We start from the raw sequence: 22,383 nt of genomic DNA on the forward strand, positions 1-22,383 counted from the left end.
CAAACAAAGCTGTTAAGCCAAAAAAACCAAACCAAACCAAAACTTGTAACATTTTTTTTAAAAAGCCAGTCTTGGAATAAGCATAATCTCAAAGTTTTACACACGTTTACTTGTCAAAACAATGTTCTCTGCCATCCAGGCAAACATTCTGAATGAAGGAAAATGTATGAAGGTTTTTTCGATTTAGGGGCCTTACTGATTTGTTCTTGTCATCTGGCAGGTGAGCTTCATTCTTTCCTTTTCCCATCAGCCAGCGAAACCAGGTTCCACCAGTCTACAAAATAAATTCGTCTATCGCATTAATTCTCTCAACACTGCCTTTACAGGCAGATTAAAAAAAAACATTCATGCAACAATTCACTTTCTGTTAGGGACTTGAACTCTGAGTCCAGAGCCACCCCTAACAAAAAGAAACAGTTTAGTCAGGTCCTCTTAAATCAGTATGCCAGACCAGGAGTTACCACATATACTAACAAATCTCCTCCAGCTCTAGCTACTTTTCTTAGAAAGCTTACCTTTCTAGGTGCTGGTTCCTTTTTTATTTCTTTTTTATTCTCTTTCCCTACAGGAACAGAGGGAGGAGGAGAGGGCTGTTTTGCTGCAGAGCTGGATCTCTCTCGTCCCACAGAATGAGCAGAGGACTCTGAAGTTGTTCGGGATCTTCGCCCATAGCCCTATATTACAAATGCATAAGTACAAAGCTGTCGCTGCTGGACTGATGGATTACATTTCATCTTGCTAAACAAATTCCTTCTTTGAAAAGTTAGTAAGAGGAAGAGATACGAAAGCACGTAAAAAATAAACATAAATGAGGACAAAGATTTAGTGAAAGAAACAGCCTGCTCATGGCATACCATATGTGCTGAAGACTGAGATGCAGATCTGGATCTTCGTCCTGGTGCCTGGTTAGATATAAAGCCAGGACATGCATAATAAGCAAGCAGCTAAATATCTGACACAATATTCAGTTTTTATCAAGAATTCCCACACAATTAGATATTCAAGCTGGTTATTTGGGTACTTTATTTCCTCTGACATATACGAGGTGCAGAAAAAGAGCTGAAGTCTGGCCAAGCAATCGCACAATCATGTAACTAAAAGTGTTAAATCAGGGCACTGCTGTGCAGGCTAATCAGCTAACAAGAGGAAAGATAAAAACGCTGCACCAGGGAATGGTCGCTGCATTTTTTTCCTCCCTCCAACATTTGGTTGTTCTTCTAAAGTTTGTATAGCAACTCAAGCATAAAAAAAAATTCACTGTTTCTTCTAGAAGTATGGTTAATTTCTAATTAAAAAGTCTCCTCATCCTTTAATCAGTTGCCAAATGTATCCCTATTAAAAATGTTTATATTAATTCTTTCAAACAATTGTCACTTCAGGAGACTAACTTTCAGGGAGAGGCCAACTTCAGTGATACTTAAACAGTGAAAATACAACGTATTTTTAAAAAGGGGGTTGGGATTTTGATAAACACCTTCTACATTTCCAATCATGATCAAGTGGCAGTTAACGCTGGCCTTTTAAAACTCAGTCACAGAACTGTTCACTGGGCCCTGCTTCCCTCACTTGCTGATGTATACTACAAGTTCTTCTGGGTATAAAGAATCATTCTGGGAGGTGGGAGAAGAAGGCAGGGCAGAGAAAAAAAAACTCTTCAGACAACAGCTTGATATCCCCCCTCCCCCCTTTTTTTTTTAAAAAAAAATTGTTTTTAAGAGAATAAAATTAGGGCTAAAATTGTTCAACTAGCTCTTCATTATTTATTCTACTGAAGAGGAAGATCAGTGGGAAAGAAAAACTAATCCTCAAGTCTTTCTGAAGAGCAAGACAAAGCCCCAATATACTCTGTTTGCAAAGGTCTGTCATGCAGCTGACACTTGCTCAAAAGATGTATGAAATAAAGATACCATGCTAGCCATTCTGCCATAGAAATCCTCTTCCCTTTGTTCAGGGAAAGAGCTTTGTGAAGGAGACTCCCGGGCAATTCTCTGTGTTCCTTAAAAAACAAATTAGATTATGTTAGTGAGGAGGACGGGATGAGACAGACACACAACAACAATGAAAAAAACCCACCAAAACCAAAGCGTCCCCAAATCCCACAACAACACAACACAACAGCTTTCACTAGTTAGGAGTTTTGTGACAGAAAGAACCTGGTCTTTTAAAGACCATGAACTGCAGTTTCTAGGATTCTTTTTTTCCCTTCTGCATGGGTATTACATTAGTTCTAAACACAGGTTAGAGCAGGCTGAGAGATGCAACCATCTGTATGGAGCACTAAAAGGTTCTTCACATCTCTAACAGAGCTCTGCCAAACTTGTGTATGCCTGCTGTCTCATGTGTTAGGTTCTCCTGTCACAGAATCAGAACTTATTGCGTCCCAGACACTGATGCTCAGAGGCTCCAATCACAGACCCTGCAAACAGAACTGCCAGCCCCTGTGCACTCAGCGATTACCTGTTAGGGTCGAAACCATGAACTGCCAAGTCTGACCTCTCTTTTAATTTAAAGCCAAATAAGCAGGATAAACACTGTAACTTTGCACAGATGTTTCTGTGCCATTACATGGTTTAAATTTCATTACCCAAGACTTGACTTACTATTTGCTAAATATTGAGATATTTTGCATTTTCCCTCAAAATACTTCTTTCCCCTTATAAGGAAGGAAAGCTGTTTAAGATCCCAGACCTGTTTCTGGGTTTATCTGCTCTTCTGACCGTGGTTCAATTTCTTGTGGTGGTCCTCCTGGTGGTAGTGCTGACCCTAAATACAGGGGTGATGGTTCATTTCCATATGGATTTGAAAATCCTGGAGGTGCAAAGCCAGGTCCTGGACCAATAGGCTGAGAAGCCACTGAATAGAAAGGGACACTTCGGACAGCTTCCTGGTCACCAGGAGGAATCATAGCAGCTGACCCATCAAGGGCAGCCTGAGGTACTGCAGCGCACAAAAAAAAAGAAATTAGAAGTTATAACTAAAAAGAAATTCTAGTATATGAACCTTTTACCCTACAAATAAAATGATATAATGCAGAAGTGAAATCTCACTGTTTCTACCACCCTCTTAAGTAGCTTCTTATACCAGAAACCTGGAAAGTTTATTTTCTCTCTGTCATGAAGAAGGATATGAAACACTAACCTGAAGGCATCAGCTGCACACTTTGCATCTGTTGAGCCATATTGGGTAATAAGGATGCTAACAATGCATTTTCAGCACCTGGACCCATGTCACGGCCAACTCCTGCTCCATCACATTGACTAGCATGGTCTAATTCAGAGCTTGGTGTACTACATGCATATGGTGGTGGGGTGGATCTGTCTGTGTTATAAGCTATTGCACCCTCCTGCACAAAAAAGCAAGATCTTATTAACTGTACCAGACATTCAGTTCATAACCAAGGGAACATACAGCAAAGGAAAACTTAAAGAGTGAAAACAGCACACAGGGGTTTTTTTAGCGTTTAGTCAAAAAAAATGGAGCCGTCAGCCATTTGCAGGCCAAGTTCAACAAATCAATTGAAGTTTTCTTGGGAAGTTTTGTTTGGATGTTTTTCAAATGGAAGCTTAGTTAATTAGCTCAAGGTTCAAATTTCTAACAGATCTCTAAATAAATGGCAATTATTTCCACTCTGTTATGAACTAGTTAGACTAATTCAAACACAACATTTTTTTTCCTGGCAAGCAGAACATCTGCTTACAGCAGGAGTTATTACAACCCAATAAGCCTTGCAATTCCCCTTGCATTATGGTACTAAAAAACGCCTGTCTCATAACGTACACTACCTTTAACTATTTGGTATTAAATCTTAGGGCACTGAAGTGTGGTAAATCCACTTGGTTTAAATCATAACACTTGCACTTCACAACATGAATACATCCATAAGGTCACTTAATATGTTTCTGTGATTAGCAGTATAAGCAAAACCATTTAAAAAGTTGGATTTACACTAATCCTTAAAAGAGAATACTTCATGTTGAATAGTACATTCTGTACCTTGATCTGTCCATCCACATGTCGAAGCGTTACTAACCATGAAGGTTCAATAAAAGATTCCTGTTCTGGTTTTTCTTTTATCTGTGGGTCAAACAGGCGTAGTTGTGATGACATCTAAAAAACCGAATCATTGTAAAGTTTAGGTTAACCAGACAACAAAATGCAACTTTAACCACAGGTTATCACTTACAATATGAAGCCACAAATACTTCACTCTTCCTTATGTTACCTGGATTAGCTGCCCAATAAGTACAGGTGAATAGTAATGTGGATCTTTAAGGACAGTTCTAGAAATGACTTCACAATAATGGAAAGCCTGAGCAGCAAGTCCCATTTCAGCTAGTCGGCAAGCATAGATGAATTTGAAAACCTATGGAATGCAAGGAGGTGAAATAAACTAAGTGATCAGAACATTTGTAGAAGTATCAAATGAAAGGCAATCTCTCACTTCAGCTGAAAGCTCAGATATCCCATTATCACATCTATACTAGGCAGGAAAAGAAAAATAGGGAAAAAGCATTCAGTTCTGCTCTTCCACCCAGTGTACCCAATGGAAGTTATCTATTTGTCTAACAGCCAGTACCAGCGAATTCTCCTGGATTTTTCTTTAGGAATATAGAGTTACAATGACAACAAAACTTAAAATTCAGAAGTTCAGAATACATCTATGAAAAATGTGAAAAGTAGATTTAACTGACAAGAGGAAAAAAGCTATCTTGCACTACATTATCCATTAATATTTCACGTTACAATGGATAAAATATTTGCTATGCTGAATACAGAACATGAGAGATGAAAGCCTCACATAAAACTTGCCAAACCCCGCCCCCCCCCCCCCCCAAACCTGAAACAAACAGCTCTTCACCTGGAAATTGGGCAAACAGCCAGGCTGACTTCCTAGCGACTGTGCATATTCATAAGCTTCTGTTCTTTGAATGGCTTCATTAGTGGCAAACTTAAAAAATGGCAAACTATTCAGAAACGGGAGAGGAAAAAAATTATTTAACATTGAGATTATATATGCTGACAATAAATACAGATCCATCAATCAGAAATGAAGTCAGAAACATCACTCTTAAGACACTCAGTAACTTCTCCTCGAACAAGGACAGGGCATCAAATATTTATCTCAAAACCAGCTGTGGCTAGTGATGGTAAGGGCAGCAGTGCAACACAGTCTGTGAAGCCATTAAGCTTTCATTTTTTCATCTAAAAAGTTGTGTTAAAAAAAAAAAAAGGCAAACCTATGATTTGATCCAATTAGGACAAGCTTTGTTGTCTTCCTTGTGTAAACTCCAAAACCAACTTGGGCCATAAGGTAACAAAAGTGAGCAGCATCCAGCAGGCCTTTAGAAGCTGTAGAGAAATATGTGACAGAACTCAGGATATTTCCTCTTGGGTGCACACTGTAAATTCAGTGTCCCATATTGTTTTGGCTTTGCATTCAAACACCTTCACAACAGACACAGCCATATAAAACTGTTCCACTTTACATTTCACACAGCAATAGCTTGTTTAAAAAAAAAAAAAAAAAAAAGGCTGAGTAACTAAAGCTTTCAGAAAGCTTTTCCTTCAGTCATCATCACCCTGTTCATTCCCCAAGAGTTACCAAGAGCGTCTCCCATGGTAGCAATGGTCCTGGATTCCAAGTCCACATTATTGGTCAAGTTGGATAACACCATTGCTAGATGAGGCCTCCAGTCTCCCCATTTCTCATCTCCACAGCACTAAAATGAGAAGAATTACTTAGTCAAATCAGTGACTGGAGCTCTGCATGGGTGTTTCAACCTAAAAAGGACCAAAACAACTTATCTGACATTCTAGGAAAAGCACATGGAAATATTACTGTTGTGAACTACACTACTCAACTGCAGTACCTCTTTAGTCTCAACTGCAGCTCACACTCGCATCTTACCGTGGATGCAGCTGGCATCCTTCCAGACATGAGCTGGTAAACAGTCTGCAGAGGGTCATTAATTGGGAGACTGTTGGCAAATCTACGGAGACATTATACAGAAAAACAAAGCAAAAACATGGGGTGAGCAGATAAGATGTACTCAAACACTCAGTGGTAGTTAATCTAGCTTAGTTTAAGGGAAGGAAGTGCTGTTTGCAAATACTACACTGAATTAAGCAATTGCCCAGTGGATAATGTTCAAAAGCAAAATGTTACTAGTTAACTGGATCTGCCACTCTGACACAAGGTAGTCCAAGCCAGGAAAAATCTCAGGGTTCTTCCCAAGCCAGCCGAGGAGACTTGGTACGTGATTTCACAAGCTCAGGAAGCTGAAAGTTTTTCTGTCTGCAGACAAAGCGTGCACAAACACATCTACTTCTTCAAGGCAAAGAGAACGAAGGGTACGACAGAGCTACCTGGCTTTAACAAAGTTGGCAGCTGTTTTTTTGCACAGTTTTTTAAAAGCCTGACTAACAGCACCTGTCAAGCAAGGCCACATATGACACTGTTCAAACACCTCTTAAACAGAATGAGTGGCATAGAATAACTTCTCAGATTTATGGCCAGAAGGCCCCAGAATAAAAAGTAACAGAGAACAACTGAATATACAGGTAAAATGAAAGCATAATTCTTGCATGAGCTACTAAGGATAACTCAGGCTTTTGACATTAAGATTTCTGAGCACCAAATCTCTACCTCTAGCAGAATAGGTAGTCATATTGTACTAATCAACAAGGAAAACAGTACCTGGTCATAACTCTTGCATGTGTTCTGCTGTCCATTTTGCTGGCAAGTAGCAGAGCATGACCCCATAAACCATGCTTCATCGCAGACTCCAAAGCATCCTAATTAATATAAAAATTAGTTTCCTGGAAACAGCTTAACATACTATTCAGATCAACAATGATTGTTTTACAGTAGTACTTTGTGACTGAATGAAAAAGTATTTGTTTAGATCAAATGCTAACACATGAATATAATTTTGTTTTATATTATAAACTGTAGGGCATAACGTTCTTCCATATCATTGTAGGGCAGTGCCATGAAACATCATATGCACTGCAAGCTGCAAAAATTATTTTAACTGATACCTAGAGCTTTAAGATTTGTGAAAAGTAAGTAAACAAAATAAGATGCATGCAGTATTTGGAACAACAGTATACGCATTCACCTTCTTGCGGCCATAAAGCAGTAACTCCCTAAATCTCTCTGTCTCTTTCTCAAGACTGTCAATTGTGGTTATAAGACTATCGGTGAGAAATGAGAGCTGGGCTTCACCAGATTCCTCTTCCACTTGTTCCAAAGCCTCATTAGTGAAATCAATCAAATTTGCTTCATTTGGTGACTTTCCAGGAAGCCACACTGTTTTATGATCTCGCAGCAAAAGCTCAGCCAGGTCTGTTCCCACAACCGTCTACACATGTAGAGAAAAAAGAAAAAAAATTACTCTTACTTCAACATTGCCTTCATTTTATTTATCACCTCAACAACAACATGTGAGTATCAGCACCTCTCAGCACCTCAGGACAAGTGACCAGTTTACCTGTTCCATCAATCTGTGCACTGTTCCAAGGTAAGTAACTTTATTACTGTCTTTTACATAAATACCACTTTGCCTATAAAATATTTTAGGATAGATAAACATTCAAGCAGTGAGACATACCCCATTCTGCCTGCACAACAGTACAATAAAGTCCCAAAGCAGACTTGCAGACTCTTTGTCAATTAGATTATCATTCTTAAAGCACTGTGAAGCTTTATTTTGTGCAAAATTAATAACATCTACTTTATGGGTGTCATCCCTGAAAAAAAAAAAAAAAAGAAGAAAGTTTTTAATGAGACAAATGTTAACATTCAGATCGTTATTGTGATTACTATGACGAACAAATTTAAAGCTTATGTATTATTTAAGCATGTGAAAAGTCACAAATATTTTCAATTAGTTTAAATCCTGTAATTTGCGGACAATGATGAAATGGATTCTGAATGCATTGAAGTTATTTCTGAAATCTGTAAGAACATACTTAGCAAGAGGACCGGGAAATGCTCTCATCTCTTCTTGCTCTGGGGAATGTTGTAACATAGTCTAAAAAACAAAGAGAATCCGTAAGAAATTCTTATAATTATGAATTTTTCTTTTTAACAATAAAACCCCAGACCTGAACATAACCCATAGTGTAATCAAGCCTATTGCTCTTAAAATACATATGATAACTTGCAGTTTGCACAAGGATAATAAATTACGAAATCTCCTTTACATGGAAGTCATTCCGTAGCAAAATACAAAGATCTTCTTCATATCTCCTTAATCATAGAATCAAATCATAGAATCACTTAGGCTGGAAAAGACATTTAAGAACATTGAGTCCAACCATAAACCTAACACTGCCAAGTCCAATAATTTTCATGATGCTGTTTTAGTACTTTTGTACAACTCTACTCCCTTACAGTGATACTTTAACAATGAATTCTACCCTCATCACGTAAACCCATCCTTCCATATATTTTACATAAACTGAGTATTGCATTTCTTTGCACAAGAAGAATGAAAATATACCCATGATATTTAATCCCCAGTCAATCCCCAGTCCACCTAGATGACACACAATCCTCAGCCCTGCAGAGAATGTATGAGGACAGTGTTGTCCCTATGACCCACAATACAGAGAAATAAACCAGCACAACTCCCAGCTCTTCTAGGATGTAAGGATTTTACCTGAACAAATAAGGAGCTAGATGATCTGATCATGATTACCTCATCTCTCAGAGGAAAAGAATTTTTCAAGTTACTGTTTTTCTTATGGTTACAGCCCAAACAGGTAAAAGAACTACGTGTTCACATACTAAAAAAAGTCAGGAAGCTATAGACCCAAGTTCCCCACTCCCTTTCCAAAAGGCAGACCTGTATTCCACCACCACCTCCCTTTTTTCTTTTAAACTTTACCTCCATACTGTGTATTTCAACCAGAGCTGGCTGTCCTTCTGAAGGCAGGTTTGGCAGCACTTTTATTAGGAAGCCCCCAGGACCAAACCTTGCGCAGATATGAGGCACTGAAAATTTCTCAGGTGTTGAGGGCCTTAAAGGTGCTGAAATGGGAAGAAAAGCTAAAGTAAGAACAAGTACCCTGTCTTGCAACTAAGTGAACTTGCTGATGGTATTTATCCAATTCAGTAATCCTGAAGTACTAGTAGAAAAAACCCTGCCATTCAATTTAGCTAAACTTTATAAGCTACAATTGATCTGCTCCATTATAGTCCCAAAGATTTTCTGAAGATTTGCAATAAGAACAAAACTAGACTATAAAACTTCAAAATCCACTTATTTTTTCTATGCAGGGGCTTTGATTGTTCATATCAAGACACATTTCTGTGATCTCTGTACAGATATACGGCACATCTTCAAAGATCTAATCTACTTCAACATACTCCGGAAAAAACTTTTTCCGGAGAAACAAGGACAAGAAAAAAACTATGGAAAAATCTGAAGTTTAAGTTAAGCTTTAATCATTCCCCCTGAAGCACAAGCAGCACAGTTAAAAATCTACCTAAAAAGACATTTACAAATAGAAGTAATGCAGTACTTCATAGCAAACACTGTCTAGCTGCTACTGTTTTGTGATATACCCAGGTTTCAGCAAGTAAGTTATCCTTAATTGAAAAGGAAACAAGACTTTGTTCACGTGCACATACACTGTAAACCAGCATTTTTTTTCCTGTTAACATGCTCAATGAATACAAGAAAGGCAACTCATACACTACAAATATTAACATAAGTGCAAACTACTACTGGCAGACAACCTCACAAGCACAGTGCCTTCCCTCCTCCTTCCCCAAGGGTGCCAATACCTTGTTCTACAGCTGACCATCCAGTTTCAGTCGGGTAGCCATAACCTGTAAAAGGCTGTTGTCCATCAAAGTTAGCAGCATATCCACCATATGGGTAATCTGTGTGGAGCAACACTCCCTGCGCAGTAGTTTCATATGTATTAGCCATTAGATCATGATTACTTCTATACAGCTGGCTCTGAATAGATCATATTAGTAATTGTTAGCAGAGAGCATGAAGTTACACAAAGCAAGCAATACTGCAAGCACGACTCAAGACTGTAAGCATTCCCCCACCCAGCTGAAATCCTTTACACCATTCGTAAACCAGGCTTACTACACCACTGCATTTGAAAAAGCTACCCTGCAAGACACCTGCAGCAATGGGCTACAGAAGATAATTAGTATCTCAACATTCTCACTTAGCGTTTTTACTACCATTTGACCTGTTCACATCCATGTATGTTCAGTTCTCTCACAACAGAATGTCTATGTGCCTGTGTGAAGAATAACATCACAGAATGTGCTGCAGGTTCTGTATCAGCAACTATGGATCAGAACCAACATTCACCTCTGCTGTAACACTTTGACAGAAAATCTCAACTGATTAAAATGATGGATGCCTAAATAATCTCCAGTACTACTTTCAATATTACTAAATGAATCTGAATTCAGGCTGAAAAAACACCTAAACTTCCAAGTAACATGATGAACCAACACATGAGACTACAGCTAAAATGACATTCCACTAGCAAAGACTGTGCCTCAAAAATAGCTCAAATATTCTCTGTGTTCTTCGGGTATTTGTACTTATGGCATAAATAGATGAGTGATCAGTTAGGTTTGGGTTTTGCTTTTAAAGTCAAAATAGCATCATACAAATATGGAGTTAGTCTTTTAACAGATCCCAAGTTCAGTAATAGCATTCATGCGTGTGATGAGAAAAACAACATAACACAAAGCCAGACACATTATCAACTACAGCCAAGCACAGTAAGGGCAAAGTTCTCACAAACAGTAAATGGATTCAGTAGAGGAAATTTTCCATTTCTCTGTGTGTGGCAACTTGCACAGCTGAGTGCTGATTTTGGTTAAAGTTCTCTTGACAACTGTGATAAATATTAAGTTCAAAACTATATTACAAAACAGCCTTAACTTACAGAATAAAAGTTTTCAAGCTAAACCCAGAAATATTTCTGTATTTCTAATGCTTCACCCACCCCCCAAAATCGAGAAAGCCCCAACTCAACTGAAAAGAGTACTTGATGTGACCATTTGAAACTCACTTGTTGAGAGCGAGAGCTGAAACTACTCTGGTGACTGTGAACACTGCGGGAGCTACGGAGACTATGACCAGAATGCTCACTGTGGACGCTGCGCCTGTCAAATTCATCACCATAGGGGTCTCTATGGGGCTCAGATTCATCATCAAAACTTCCAGTAAAACGAGGATCGTATCTCCAGTTATCTTCATATTGGTCATGTCTGAACAAAGAAACATACAAAGAAAAAATGAACATAGCCACCCATATCCCTGAGGAAAGTGACTTCACTGCTTATCAGTCAAGAAGAGAGTTGTACCTAACTTCAGAAGGGCTTTTAGATTATTCCCTAGACTGAGATTTTCATTACAGAAAACAAACTGATGTTTCTTTAAGAAGTTTATCCAGAATATTCAAGATCAAGACCAACATCATACTCAAGAGACTGTTCTGGGAAAACCCACAGAATGTTCACCTCTTCTGAAAACAAGTCCTACTACCTTAAATCCTTTTCTTACGAGTGACATGACAGCTTATCCGTTTTTCCTCAATGACCTACATTAAAGCTACAGAAAGGACTAGCGACATGTATCTGTGAAATACGTGTAATACTGCATTTCAGTAGTCTGTTACAGGATGCACCTACATTCCTAGAGAGTATTGAGAGGATTTTACTTACAAAGCTGCGTGATACCCTGGAATTCTGATGCTTGATATAACTGTCACAACAGTTCATATATTTTGAAGGCTTTGGGGCAGATCTTCAGCAAATACAGAGCATTTCTATTAGGGCACAAGCAAAGCCTCAGCCTTTGCCTTAACACTTACTGCCATAACTTAATTTTCTGATGACACATTTAACTACGAGGGACTCAGCCCTGAAGAAATGAATACCAGATCCTCCACCTTGACTCAGACATACACACTAGTTCTCTGACTGTCGTCAGTGCCTAGGCTGTGTGCTACCCTAGGTCTAGAATGGGCACTGAGAGAATATGGATGGAATGGACAAACCTGTTGCCATATGGATATGCTTCTCTCTTCTGGTAAGGGTTGTGTTCAGCATCATACCAATACCTCTGACCATAACTTCTAGGATCTCTGTATCTGGGGTCATAAGCTGATGAGTAACGTTCCCAGCGACTTGGATCTTCGGAGAACAGAAAGAAATGGTTTAGGTGTTGGAAGCCGTTGCCTATAACCTTTTTCTACTCCTTTCTCTTTAACTACATGCTGATTTGGTCCTGAAGCACATAGCAAAACCAAAATAATGTACCTAAAGCTACATAAATATGTCCACTCATTTTTAGTTAAAAAAAAAAACAAAACACCAAAACAAACACCCACCCCTAAAAACAGATTTCACACCTTTCAGAGAAACATGATTATAGCTAGCTAGATACACTTGAAGAGACAGTGTTTACCATCAGACAGATAGATCTTTTCTAACAACTTTAAAACTTGATCATAACATGGTAATAACTCAAAAAACATTAACAGAATCTTTGTGATCGGTCTTCAGAGCGTCATGTCTCAGGATGTGGACAGATGTTGCTTAAAATCCTCCCAGGCACTATACAAGCTATTTTCTTCAGATTACAAACACCAGTATGTCTCTGTGAGCACTCAGATAATTATGGACAAAACCAAACTCTACTCATCAGTCAATTTCAGTTTACATCCACCTAAAATCTGCTTTAGAGGTCTGCCTGCAAGTTACACACCAAGGATGCACCCCAGTGAGTGTGTTTGCAGCACACTGAAGAAAACTATTCTGTAGACTTCAATGGTGTTCTTTCACAATGGAAAGGCAAAACGAAGGCTGGTAGTGAGGAAAAAAAATCAATCTATTTTCTACTTACTACTGCTACTAAATAAAAAACATACAAGAATGGTATTACAAACTGAAATAGGCCCAAAGATCAATTTTCAGCAAGTGCAATTTTATTCTTGCTGGTTGTGGAAAGGATAAAAGTTTTATTAATATGAAAAAGCATAATAATTCTCTTATCTTAAAGTTTCCCCTCCCCATAAATTTTTGTTTAAATCTGCAATTTTCTATAAAAAATTCAGAGTTCATTTTGACACCTTACCTCCATAATCATATGAGTTTGAGTAATAGCCTGGATAATAATCACTCCATCCACTTTTTGCATAATAATCTTCAGTATAGCCTTGTCTGAAAGAAAGCGCACAGGTAAAAGTTATTGTTCGTCCTTCAATCTCTTCTAAAGTCAACAGGAGATATGAAGAATTGTAAGCCATAACTGATTAGGTAGAGTTTCATATTTAAAATAACGCATTTACAGGAAATCAAGGAATCATAAAGACTTTAAAAACCAATATATCACTAAATTGTTGTGGGCCATAAAAAGCTGTCAGCCCTTACACCACAAGTAAGTGATTTTTGTAAAGTGCTTCGGTGATAAGTTTAATTACTTACAGACAATTAATCACAAAAATTGCTGCTATAATTAGCATCCTTTGAACTGTCTCAACAGAGAAGTCAGTAACTTAGCAAGTAATGAAATAATTGCTCCCTCAACTTTAATGGTGCTTTGCTATACATCTTACAGTGACGAAAAGAGGACTACAGTCTGGAGAAGAGGTCATGAAAATGGGTCAGGACACGAACTAGCACTCTCACAGATAATTCTGAACAGAAAGTTTCAGTCTCCAGGGCTGCCATTGTGGCATCTGTCACCAGCATTAAATACAGTTGGAAAAGAAACAGAACCAAAATGGACTACACTTTCCTTTGGCGACCTGGCCAAAGAACTCAGTATCGCACCACCTTGTTTGACTTGGAGCTGATGCAAATCTGTGGCTGGCAAGCACACAGAATACTAACATGATGGTTAGCACTACCATAATCCCAATGTTTTATTTTCATTCTGCACTCAGTCTGTTTCTCAATCTTGCTTTTCAGTAGATTCAGCAACGTTTTGTAGCGTTAGCACATCCATACATTTAATACTTTGACAAATAAATGAGAGCATTGAGATGTAATTGTAACACAGCACACCACTACACAACTAATTCCAGGCATCTTCTGGGTTATTAGCCTTCTCAATAGGCTTGGACAGACAGTAGCGTGTAGGAAAGCCTTGCTTTTTATTTGAGCAAATAGAGAGGACTGAATAGAAGAAAATACTCATTTACAGAGCCCGTGTTAGAATAGCAATTCTCCAAATGAACAGAACAAGTGCAAGAACCTGACTAAAACACATCAAAGTAAGAGTCAGTGCAGATACAAAAGATAATTAGAGTACGTCTGATGGAAAAAGAAAGATGTGGCCGTCACTTGAAAAGTCATGAGCCTTTATTATATGCCATTTTTAGGACACCATCCCACAATTTCTGAAAAAAGGCAGAAGATGAATGTTAGGTGAAAAATGTACATGTCTACATATACATATGTACGCATATATGTATATACATGTATGTTTATATCTACACACGTGTATACACTCACAAACACACATAGATATACACATACACCTACAGGAGGTAAAGATGTTTAATGCCAGTGTGGAATGCTGGGAACCTTCACGCTCCTCTACAACTGATCATACAACTGATAGTGCAAACTCCAAAGTAGCCAAGCAAGTCAAGTGATGCTCCACCCTGGAATGTGTGGGAAGTTCGTTAACACAGCACCCACCTCTGCAGAGATGTGATCTTATCACATCAGGTTTATCCACCCAACCAGTCTTCTCAGACTCCTTCAGAAAGATGTTCCCTTCCCCTCCCCAAACAGCGTTTACAAAGCTGCAGCATCAACACTGGTACATTAAGGGCAAATTTCAGACACGTTATCACGCTGACTTTGCCACTCTTTGGCTCCGTTGCCCTGCAATACCATACCACAGTCCACATCTGACTGCACTGTCATGGCACACAAACACCGACAGAGCTACTTCTAACAGGCTTTGATCTGCCCAATACCACCTACAGGAATTTCAGCCTCTTATAAAAATAGTACACAAGAAGAGTACACACCAGGGGAAGTGCTGCTAAAGGCTGTTATCTCATTACAAGATCTCACAGTGCACAGATTTACTTAAGATGATGATAAAAGTTATCAAAACAATGGCTGTAGCTACATGTGCACTCCAAGGCCAATACACACCTATAATCTTCTGGAGGTGGTAATCAAAATATTTGAAGATTTGAAATCAAGATTTGAAGATACCAACAAAACCAGACAAATGCTACAAAGGATTTCCTCATTTCCAGAAAAGTTGTCTCTCAAAAACCTGCAAAACCACCCACTATATAATGCAACATTAACATTCTGTCATTAGTTTGAAGTTCATACAAAACAGTTATGCAATAATCATCAGAAAGTAGTAATCCCTGGAAGGTAATTTGCTGCTTCTTGCTTGAGAAATACTAGAGATTCCATTTCTGCTTTTTATTTAGCATTTGCAAGTAGCATCTGAATGTATTGCTCTCCTCTCAAATTTATTATTTCATATAACCAGCCAGACCAGGGCTTTTAAGTTTTCCTAATTCACATGCCACCTGCATCAAAATCTGTAGTGAAGTCAGCGGGCAAAACATGCCCACACAGCACCTCTGCTACATGGACCACAGTTTGGGAGTTTTGTGAGAAAGCTTATCCACACATCTGAAGTAATCATCAGACAAAATAATCTGACACAGCACCAGGATGTTTTCACCTGATTCACCAGCACTCTCTTCTGAACACCTGAAACACCATATATACAATATACATCATATATACACATAACAAACATACATCAGCAGGCCACTCATACTGCTAGGCTTGCAGGGCAAATCACAGACCAACGTGCCATTTATTAACCAAACTAGGGCCACTGTTTTAAGTGCTAGCCATAAACTAAACACGTATTAACAAACCCATGGCCTACACTGCTCTTTCACAGCACACATAAAAAAAGAGCTAATCTCAGCACCAAGTCCATTGCGATGACTTCCTGCCTGGCAGAAATGCCAACAACCACCCAGAGATCTGGATGAAAGGGGTAATAAGGCTTAGCAACAGAAAAGACTGTGGAATCATATCCTTTTAGACATGGCATTTGATATGGTCCATTCCTATGGCAGCACACTGAGTTTTTGAACTTCCTCACTGCAGCTTATGCTATAAAACTGCAACAGGCATCGTTATACTCACTGCTTCAGGATGTACCAGATCTTTACTCAATTTAAGAATTACATACCTAGAAGGTGGCCTGTCAGAGCAGTGACTGGCTCTGGAACTAGGACGTTCAGGCTCAGAATAGCGATAGCTCCCAGGTTCCATATAACCAGTGCTGTACCGTGGGTCATACTGTCCATAGCTATCCTCCTAGAAAAAGAGATTGGCATGTAAGATAAGAGGTTTCCCACCTGCAGGAATAAACCTTTAAAAACAAAGAAATCACCACACACGCAACTGTGACACCTGAAGAGATGCAGATCAATGGACTACAGTATAGCTTTTGATACCTGTTGTGACAAGTTATATTCAAGTCTATTAATATCCTAAACTTAAGAAAAAAAAACATTATGCCTGCACTAAAAGCAGTCTGACCGCTCTGCAACCATGCTGTCTGTAATTCAGGCAACAGATGGGAATCAAATTTGAACATCTGGGCAGCTAAGACAGTTATAACTGCCAGCTTTTTCCAAAGAACCAAATAAATTGCTGTCAGTTGATATCTTTGCCAACTGGAATCGGTATTAGCAACTACTTTAACTTTTTATAAACTTTGTAATGTAAGTTTTGTTATTCCTATCTGGATTTTCCTGACAATTAAATACTTAATGTGAATGCTATACTAAGCGATCCTGGCACAATGGTTTACATTCTTAATTCAAAGATGAAAATTCCCAATACATACTGAGGGGGGAGGAAGGGAGAAATAAAAATTTACCATGTAATAAAGATGAGCTGCTGTTCTGGGGTCTGCAGGAGGATAAGGTGGCGGATATGGAGGCTGATAAGCGTCGTAAGGATGTCTGTAGTAGTAGTAAGGGTTCTGGGGTGGACCAAAGGCATCCTGAGGAGTCTGAGGCAGGGATGGACGCTGCAGGTCTTGTTGCACATTTGGCATGACTGACTGACTGACGGTGGTAGAAGGGGCTGTGGAAGCTGGAGCACCCGACAGCTGTCCAGATGCTGGCTGCTTATCAGGACTTGTCTGATCATATCTTGTTGTCAGCTGCACCGAATCTGCCTCTTGGGGACCCACAGGTTGGGGATGGTTACTCAGCACCTGGTTCTCATGCTGCTGTGATGCCTGCACTGCTTTAGTCCCTGCGGCCACCTGGTAGTTTGAAGGAACTGAGGACTGCCCAGAAGATGCTGGTTGCTGCATCTGAGCTGCTTGCATTTGTGGTTGAGATGGCAATGCTCCCTGTACAGCTCTGTCTGATACAGCTTGATGCTGTACATCTTTTGTCACCTGTTGATAGAAATGTTGTTTGTCATGCATCTCAGGATGCATCTGACCAGCACTACTACCAGCTGACTGTTGAGGATATACTGGACCACCAGAAAGCGACTGATTATGCACCTGCACAGAATTACTTGCACTGCTTTTCTCCAACGTCCGTGACACTGTGAAGTCGAGCACTCCAGCAACTTCTTCTTTGCTATTTGAATGATTTGCAGAATTATTAGCCTGTATTACAGAATTAACAGGGGGGATTAGTGGACTTGCACCAGCAATATTTGTCCCAGGTGAAATGGATGAGCTAGACCCCGGCTTGCTAGCAAATTCAGGAATAAACCCTTCCATATTAACATTCTTTTGCCCTTCTGGAGCCAAATTAAGTGGAGTTTTCATAAGCAAATTTGCCGGCTGATTAGAAGCAGTATCAGAGGAATTAACAGGGCTTTGTAATACATTATGTTTTAACAGATTAGTATTTGGAAGTGCATTAACTAACAGAGATCCAACTTGCATGACAGGTGATGGCACGTTTTCACCAGAAATGATCCCACCAGCATGTGAAGTCTGAGGACCCATCGCAGGCTTGTCCCCAACCCCAGAGTCCTTCATTGGCTGATTGTTTTCATTGCTGCTTAGCTGATTAGACAGAGAAATAGAAAAATTAATTGGCTGAGCCAAGTTATAACTTTGATTAGGCTGAGCAATCAGGATAGGTTGATTCTGCAAAGACTCTGTAGGTGGAGAAGACAACAAACTTGCATAACCAGAACTTGCCTGAGACTGAAGTGCCTCCTCTTCTCCCATTTTGGGAGGATTCTCAAGATTCTCAGAAGGTATATGTCTATCTTGGGAAAGCTGAACAGCAATAGTCCCTGGTTTACTTGGCTGCTGATTAGACAGGCCTTCTTCTGGTGGCTGAATGACTTCTACAGTTTGTTTGGCAGGTACATACACTGCAGGAGCAGCAGGAGCTAGAAGAACATTTCCCCCAAAATTAGGTAACTCATTATGAGCCCACAAAGTTGTTGCTGGGCTATCACACTTTTTAACTGCTCCCTGAGCTCTTGTTGAGGACCTTCTCTCGGATATTGATTGTATGTTTTCCGTAACAGGCCCCGAGTGCAACATATTTCCAGCTTCACCAGCGACTGCAAGAGGCAGTGGGTGTACCTGAGGCATGAAAATAGTTTCCAGGTTATCTGGTGGCTGTTCAAGATTGCCTGGGGATGCAGCCGGCACAGCTGTATTCTTCTTGATATTCTTTTGGTTTGAGTGGTTCTCTCTTAATTCAACCACCATCTTTGCTTGGTCAATCTCCGCAGGTTTTATACCAACTCCATGGGACCTCACGGGTTCAAAAGAACTATTTGCACTTGTCTGAAATACTCCTGTGGGCTTAGGAGGACTTGGAGTTGGAGGCTGGGATAGATTACCATGGTAGCTCTTGCCCAGGTTTAGCTCACTTGAATCACCTCCCAACGGAGAAGAGTCAATCTGTTTAAAGAAGCCAGCAGAAGATTCTTCATCAGGCTTCCCACTTTCTTGCTGAATAAACGTACCGACTTGCTCTTGAGGTCTTGCTGAGCTTGAAGCGCTCCTATGGCTAATGTTGCTATAGTTTGAAGATACACTATCTGGTCGGACAGGATGAGGTAACGAATCGGGTGCCTCCAAATTTGGTCCTCCTTCAGTATGGCTCACAACAGCATTCTTTGGAAGCATCTGACCTGGAAAGGAACCGTATCTGTACAGATCAGGACCAGCACCAGGGGATGAAGCATTTTGTGGTTCACTTGGCAGCACTTCTTGATTCTGAATGCACTCCAGGTTCTCAACGTTTTCATACTGTGAGCCACCATTCCCAGATGGGTCACCTATACATGCCTTGTCATCACTAACAAACATAGAGTGCTTAGCGGCCTGCGTCTCCTGCTGACTTACAATTTTAGAAAAGTACTGGGCATCCATTCCTTTTTGCACCATCTCACTGGCTGAACCTGTACCAATCTGCGCCTGAGAGAGAACATTAGTTGCAACCCGCTGAGGATGCATTGGCTGGTGATACAAGGATGCCGAATGTGGCTGACAAGCATCAAACTCCGTTTTCTCAACTACGTAATTTTTTTCAGATGAAAGTATTTCTTCATTTTCTGCCTCATCCCCTTTGAAAAACATGGAAAGAGTTCCTGAATCTCGATCTGCGGGAACAGGTCTATTCGATGTTTCAGGCATATCTGGAGACTGGTTTTGGGGGTTATTTTCCTGAGCTGTGGGAATGACAAAACTGGAATCTTGCAATGGTGGCTGTGGGCAAAATTGTTCCTGGTATGGTTGACTTAACCAAGTGTTAGTCATTTCTGTATTCTGCCTAAACACATTTCCAGGCTGGATGCTATTCATGTGATGACTGCTATTTGCAGAGCCATTTTTCCCATTCTTTTCACAACCAATGGATAAAGGCGCTTGCGTGGTATTTTGTGGAATACCTTGGTGTACAGGAACTTGTTGTAAATTTGCCTGTAGAGGAGGATGAGAAGTACTAACAGAGGACTGAGAAACGTTATGAACGTCAATCTGAGAAGACGGCTCAGGGTAGGGCACAAAATTTCGAACTGGAGACTGCAGGTTACTTTGAACAGGCCTCCACTGAGACATAGGCTGCTGAGGAGGTGGAGGGAAGAGTGCCGTTGCATTGGGTCCTGAAGGAACATCATTTGGGTCTCTACCAACATCTTGTCTACCTCCAGGTTTGTTTGATGCAGACACCATTCCAGGATGCACACTGAAAGAATTTTCAACTGCCGCTCCTGTATTATAATGTAATGGTACTGCAGGCCCACAGAGTCCAAGATCTGCATTTGGATGCGCTTCTGTGGTACTATTTATAATATATCCTGGGGACAGTGAAGGAATTGGAACGTTAGAAAACGTACTGGTATTTATTCCTGGTTGAGATACAGGAGCTGATAAAGACGTATGCAGTCCATGAGGATTGTCCCCTGCATGTGATGGTGAAGTATGGATAATGGCTGGCTGCGGAAACACTGCTGGGGAAGAACTTTGCATAACCAATGCATTGCCCTTGGATGGATTATCTAAAGGGGAACCCTGTGGAGTTTGTCTGCCAAATGCAAAAGGGTCTGTCACAGGCTGCACTGGAGCAGCTGTTGCATTTGCTCGTTTACTGAGTGAGCTGTTTCTCCAGTACATGTTCCGAGCAATGCCTGCAGGAGGTGGAGCTGCAGCTCCTGCTGGAACAGTCTGTGGAGGCTGCTGCATGATGGCCTTCTAGCAGGGTCAGATGCTAGTCGACAAACTAGTAGTGGATGCAGTAGAGAGATTCCTTCTCCCAACCTGTTAAGGCAAAACAGATGACAAGTCAGTTTCCTTTCTCACAATACATGCAGCACTTAATTTTTAGTTTAGAAACAAAATTACTCTAAGAATTTGAAGTGGAAAATCTCTTTTCTCCAGAATGTATAAAAAACTTATACATAACATTGTATTTCTAAATCCAAATCCAGTATTAATGAAGCTTAATGCTGTGTGGTAACAATGCACATTATTTAACAACCGTATTAACAAATAGCTCTGAGTAATTAAACCCAGTTCAGTCTTGCACAAATGTTAAAATCTCAGACCATTAAAGCACTGACGGAATTATACTGATATATTTCCCCAAAATTGTTTTAAGCAGAAGCATGCATCATAGACAAGGCACAGCAGCAGTCAGCCCGCAACAGAACCTGCAAACACTATGGCAAGTTCAATCTAATTGTAAGGAGTTGAGAAATTACTACGTAACTAATTCTACTAGAGAAGATCTTCAGTTCTGTTGCGCTGCTGCTCAGTGTGAATGGACCTTTTTACAGGTAAGATGAGAAGCACCTCAAAAAAGAATTCATGAGATCTTATTCCCCTGAACAGAACACAGTCCATTTTTGTTTCAATAAAGAAAACATTGTGTAGGACATTAGTGTTATTTGTTTTGAGAAAGGCAACTGGGTTTTCATCACAAATTTTCTCTCCTCTAGATGAATGCTGCACAATAGTAAAACTGCATTTGAGAATATAAAAGATAATCAACTGCCCCTATCTTTCAATTAATCATTTTTCTCACTTTAACACTAGTGGGACTTTGGCACAGTATCAGAGTTATAGCTGTATTTCAGGGTGGAAATGACAGGCACAGAAGTATTCCAACTCTGCCAGCAAGAACTCCAAACACAGGAATACACAGGAAGTTCAGTAAATTAATCAGGAACACTTATTTTTTCAATTTTATCACCCCTTAACAATCTGGGGAGAAGGGAAGCTGGCAAAACTGGAGTTCTTCAGTACTTGCCCAGTTCAGCTCTGTGAAGCTTTACCAACAACGTGATAGTCTTGGTTTCTAGTAATACACAACAAACATCATTTATATAATGCAAAGTTAAATGCCCACAGAAATTGTTTCATACCAGATGCAATTCTGTTTATAAAAGACAGACAAAAGCTGTGCAATTTGTAAGGTGTTTTTTTTGTTGTTTGTGTTTTGTGTAGGTTGGGGTTTTTTTCAAGATTCAGCATCTTGTCAGTAAGAGTAACAAAATGGGAAGCCAGAAGTTTCAGATGTTTGTAATCAAGCCAAAATTTTAATAGCTATACAGAAATTCAAATGAGAAACACTTCTGATTTCTGGTTAGCAAAAATACATATTGAGTGACCACTGTGTGACTACATGTACTTCATAAAGATTTAGAACTAAAAAATTCCAATTGACTGGTATGACAGCATGAACTACACAGACTTTATCAGACATCAGTACAACTTACCCTAGGGAAAAATCCTGTCTACTCATCACTGCAGAACTCAACAGTCCTACGTTTAGAGGGCCTGAGGTACCAGCCAACAGAGACACCGCCTCTCAACTTCTCCC

The 22,383-nt window shown here is 39.8% G+C and overlaps 1 protein-coding gene across 7 annotated transcripts in view; it reads right to left on the bottom strand.

Annotated features, from left to right (window-relative positions):
- SEC16A (SEC16 homolog A, endoplasmic reticulum export factor) overlaps nt 1-22,383 on the bottom strand; it is a 31,646-nt gene that overhangs the window by 6,130 nt on the left and 3,133 nt on the right. For 2 of the 7 annotated variants that reach the window (XM_055797348.1, XM_055797360.1), the window contains exons 2-24: nt 16,944-20,819; nt 16,248-16,375; nt 13,131-13,216; nt 12,052-12,187; nt 11,062-11,260; nt 9,797-9,974; nt 8,895-9,037; nt 7,975-8,036; nt 7,614-7,752; nt 7,122-7,364; nt 6,698-6,795; nt 5,909-5,990; nt 5,603-5,720; nt 5,238-5,349; nt 4,859-4,964; nt 4,223-4,363; nt 3,994-4,107; nt 3,139-3,343; nt 2,689-2,937; nt 1,908-1,996; nt 855-902; nt 516-674; nt 197-274 (exon numbers count right to left, since the gene is read on the bottom strand). In XM_055797348.1, the coding sequence (XP_055653323.1) occupies nt 197-274; nt 516-674; nt 855-902; nt 1,908-1,996; nt 2,689-2,937; nt 3,139-3,343; nt 3,994-4,107; nt 4,223-4,363; nt 4,859-4,964; nt 5,238-5,349; nt 5,603-5,720; nt 5,909-5,990; nt 6,698-6,795; nt 7,122-7,364; nt 7,614-7,752; nt 7,975-8,036; nt 8,895-9,037; nt 9,797-9,974; nt 11,062-11,260; nt 12,052-12,187; nt 13,131-13,216; nt 16,248-16,375; nt 16,944-20,744 (6,714 nt within the window). In that variant the 5' untranslated portion in view covers nt 20,745-20,819. The remainder of the gene's footprint in view (nt 1-196; nt 275-515; nt 675-854; nt 903-1,907; nt 1,997-2,688; nt 2,938-3,138; nt 3,344-3,993; nt 4,108-4,222; nt 4,364-4,858; nt 4,965-5,237; nt 5,350-5,602; nt 5,721-5,908; nt 5,991-6,697; nt 6,796-7,121; nt 7,365-7,613; nt 7,753-7,974; nt 8,037-8,894; nt 9,038-9,796; nt 9,975-11,061; nt 11,261-12,051; nt 12,188-13,130; nt 13,217-16,247; nt 16,376-16,943; nt 20,820-22,383) is intronic. The other 5 variants (XM_055797384.1, XM_055797393.1, XM_055797374.1 and 2 more) reach the window with 5 other exon arrangements.

This window comes from Falco peregrinus, chromosome 1, assembly GCF_023634155.1.
Source record: "Falco peregrinus isolate bFalPer1 chromosome 1, bFalPer1.pri, whole genome shotgun sequence".
Classification (NCBI taxonomy): Eukaryota; Metazoa; Chordata; class Aves; order Falconiformes; family Falconidae; genus Falco; species Falco peregrinus.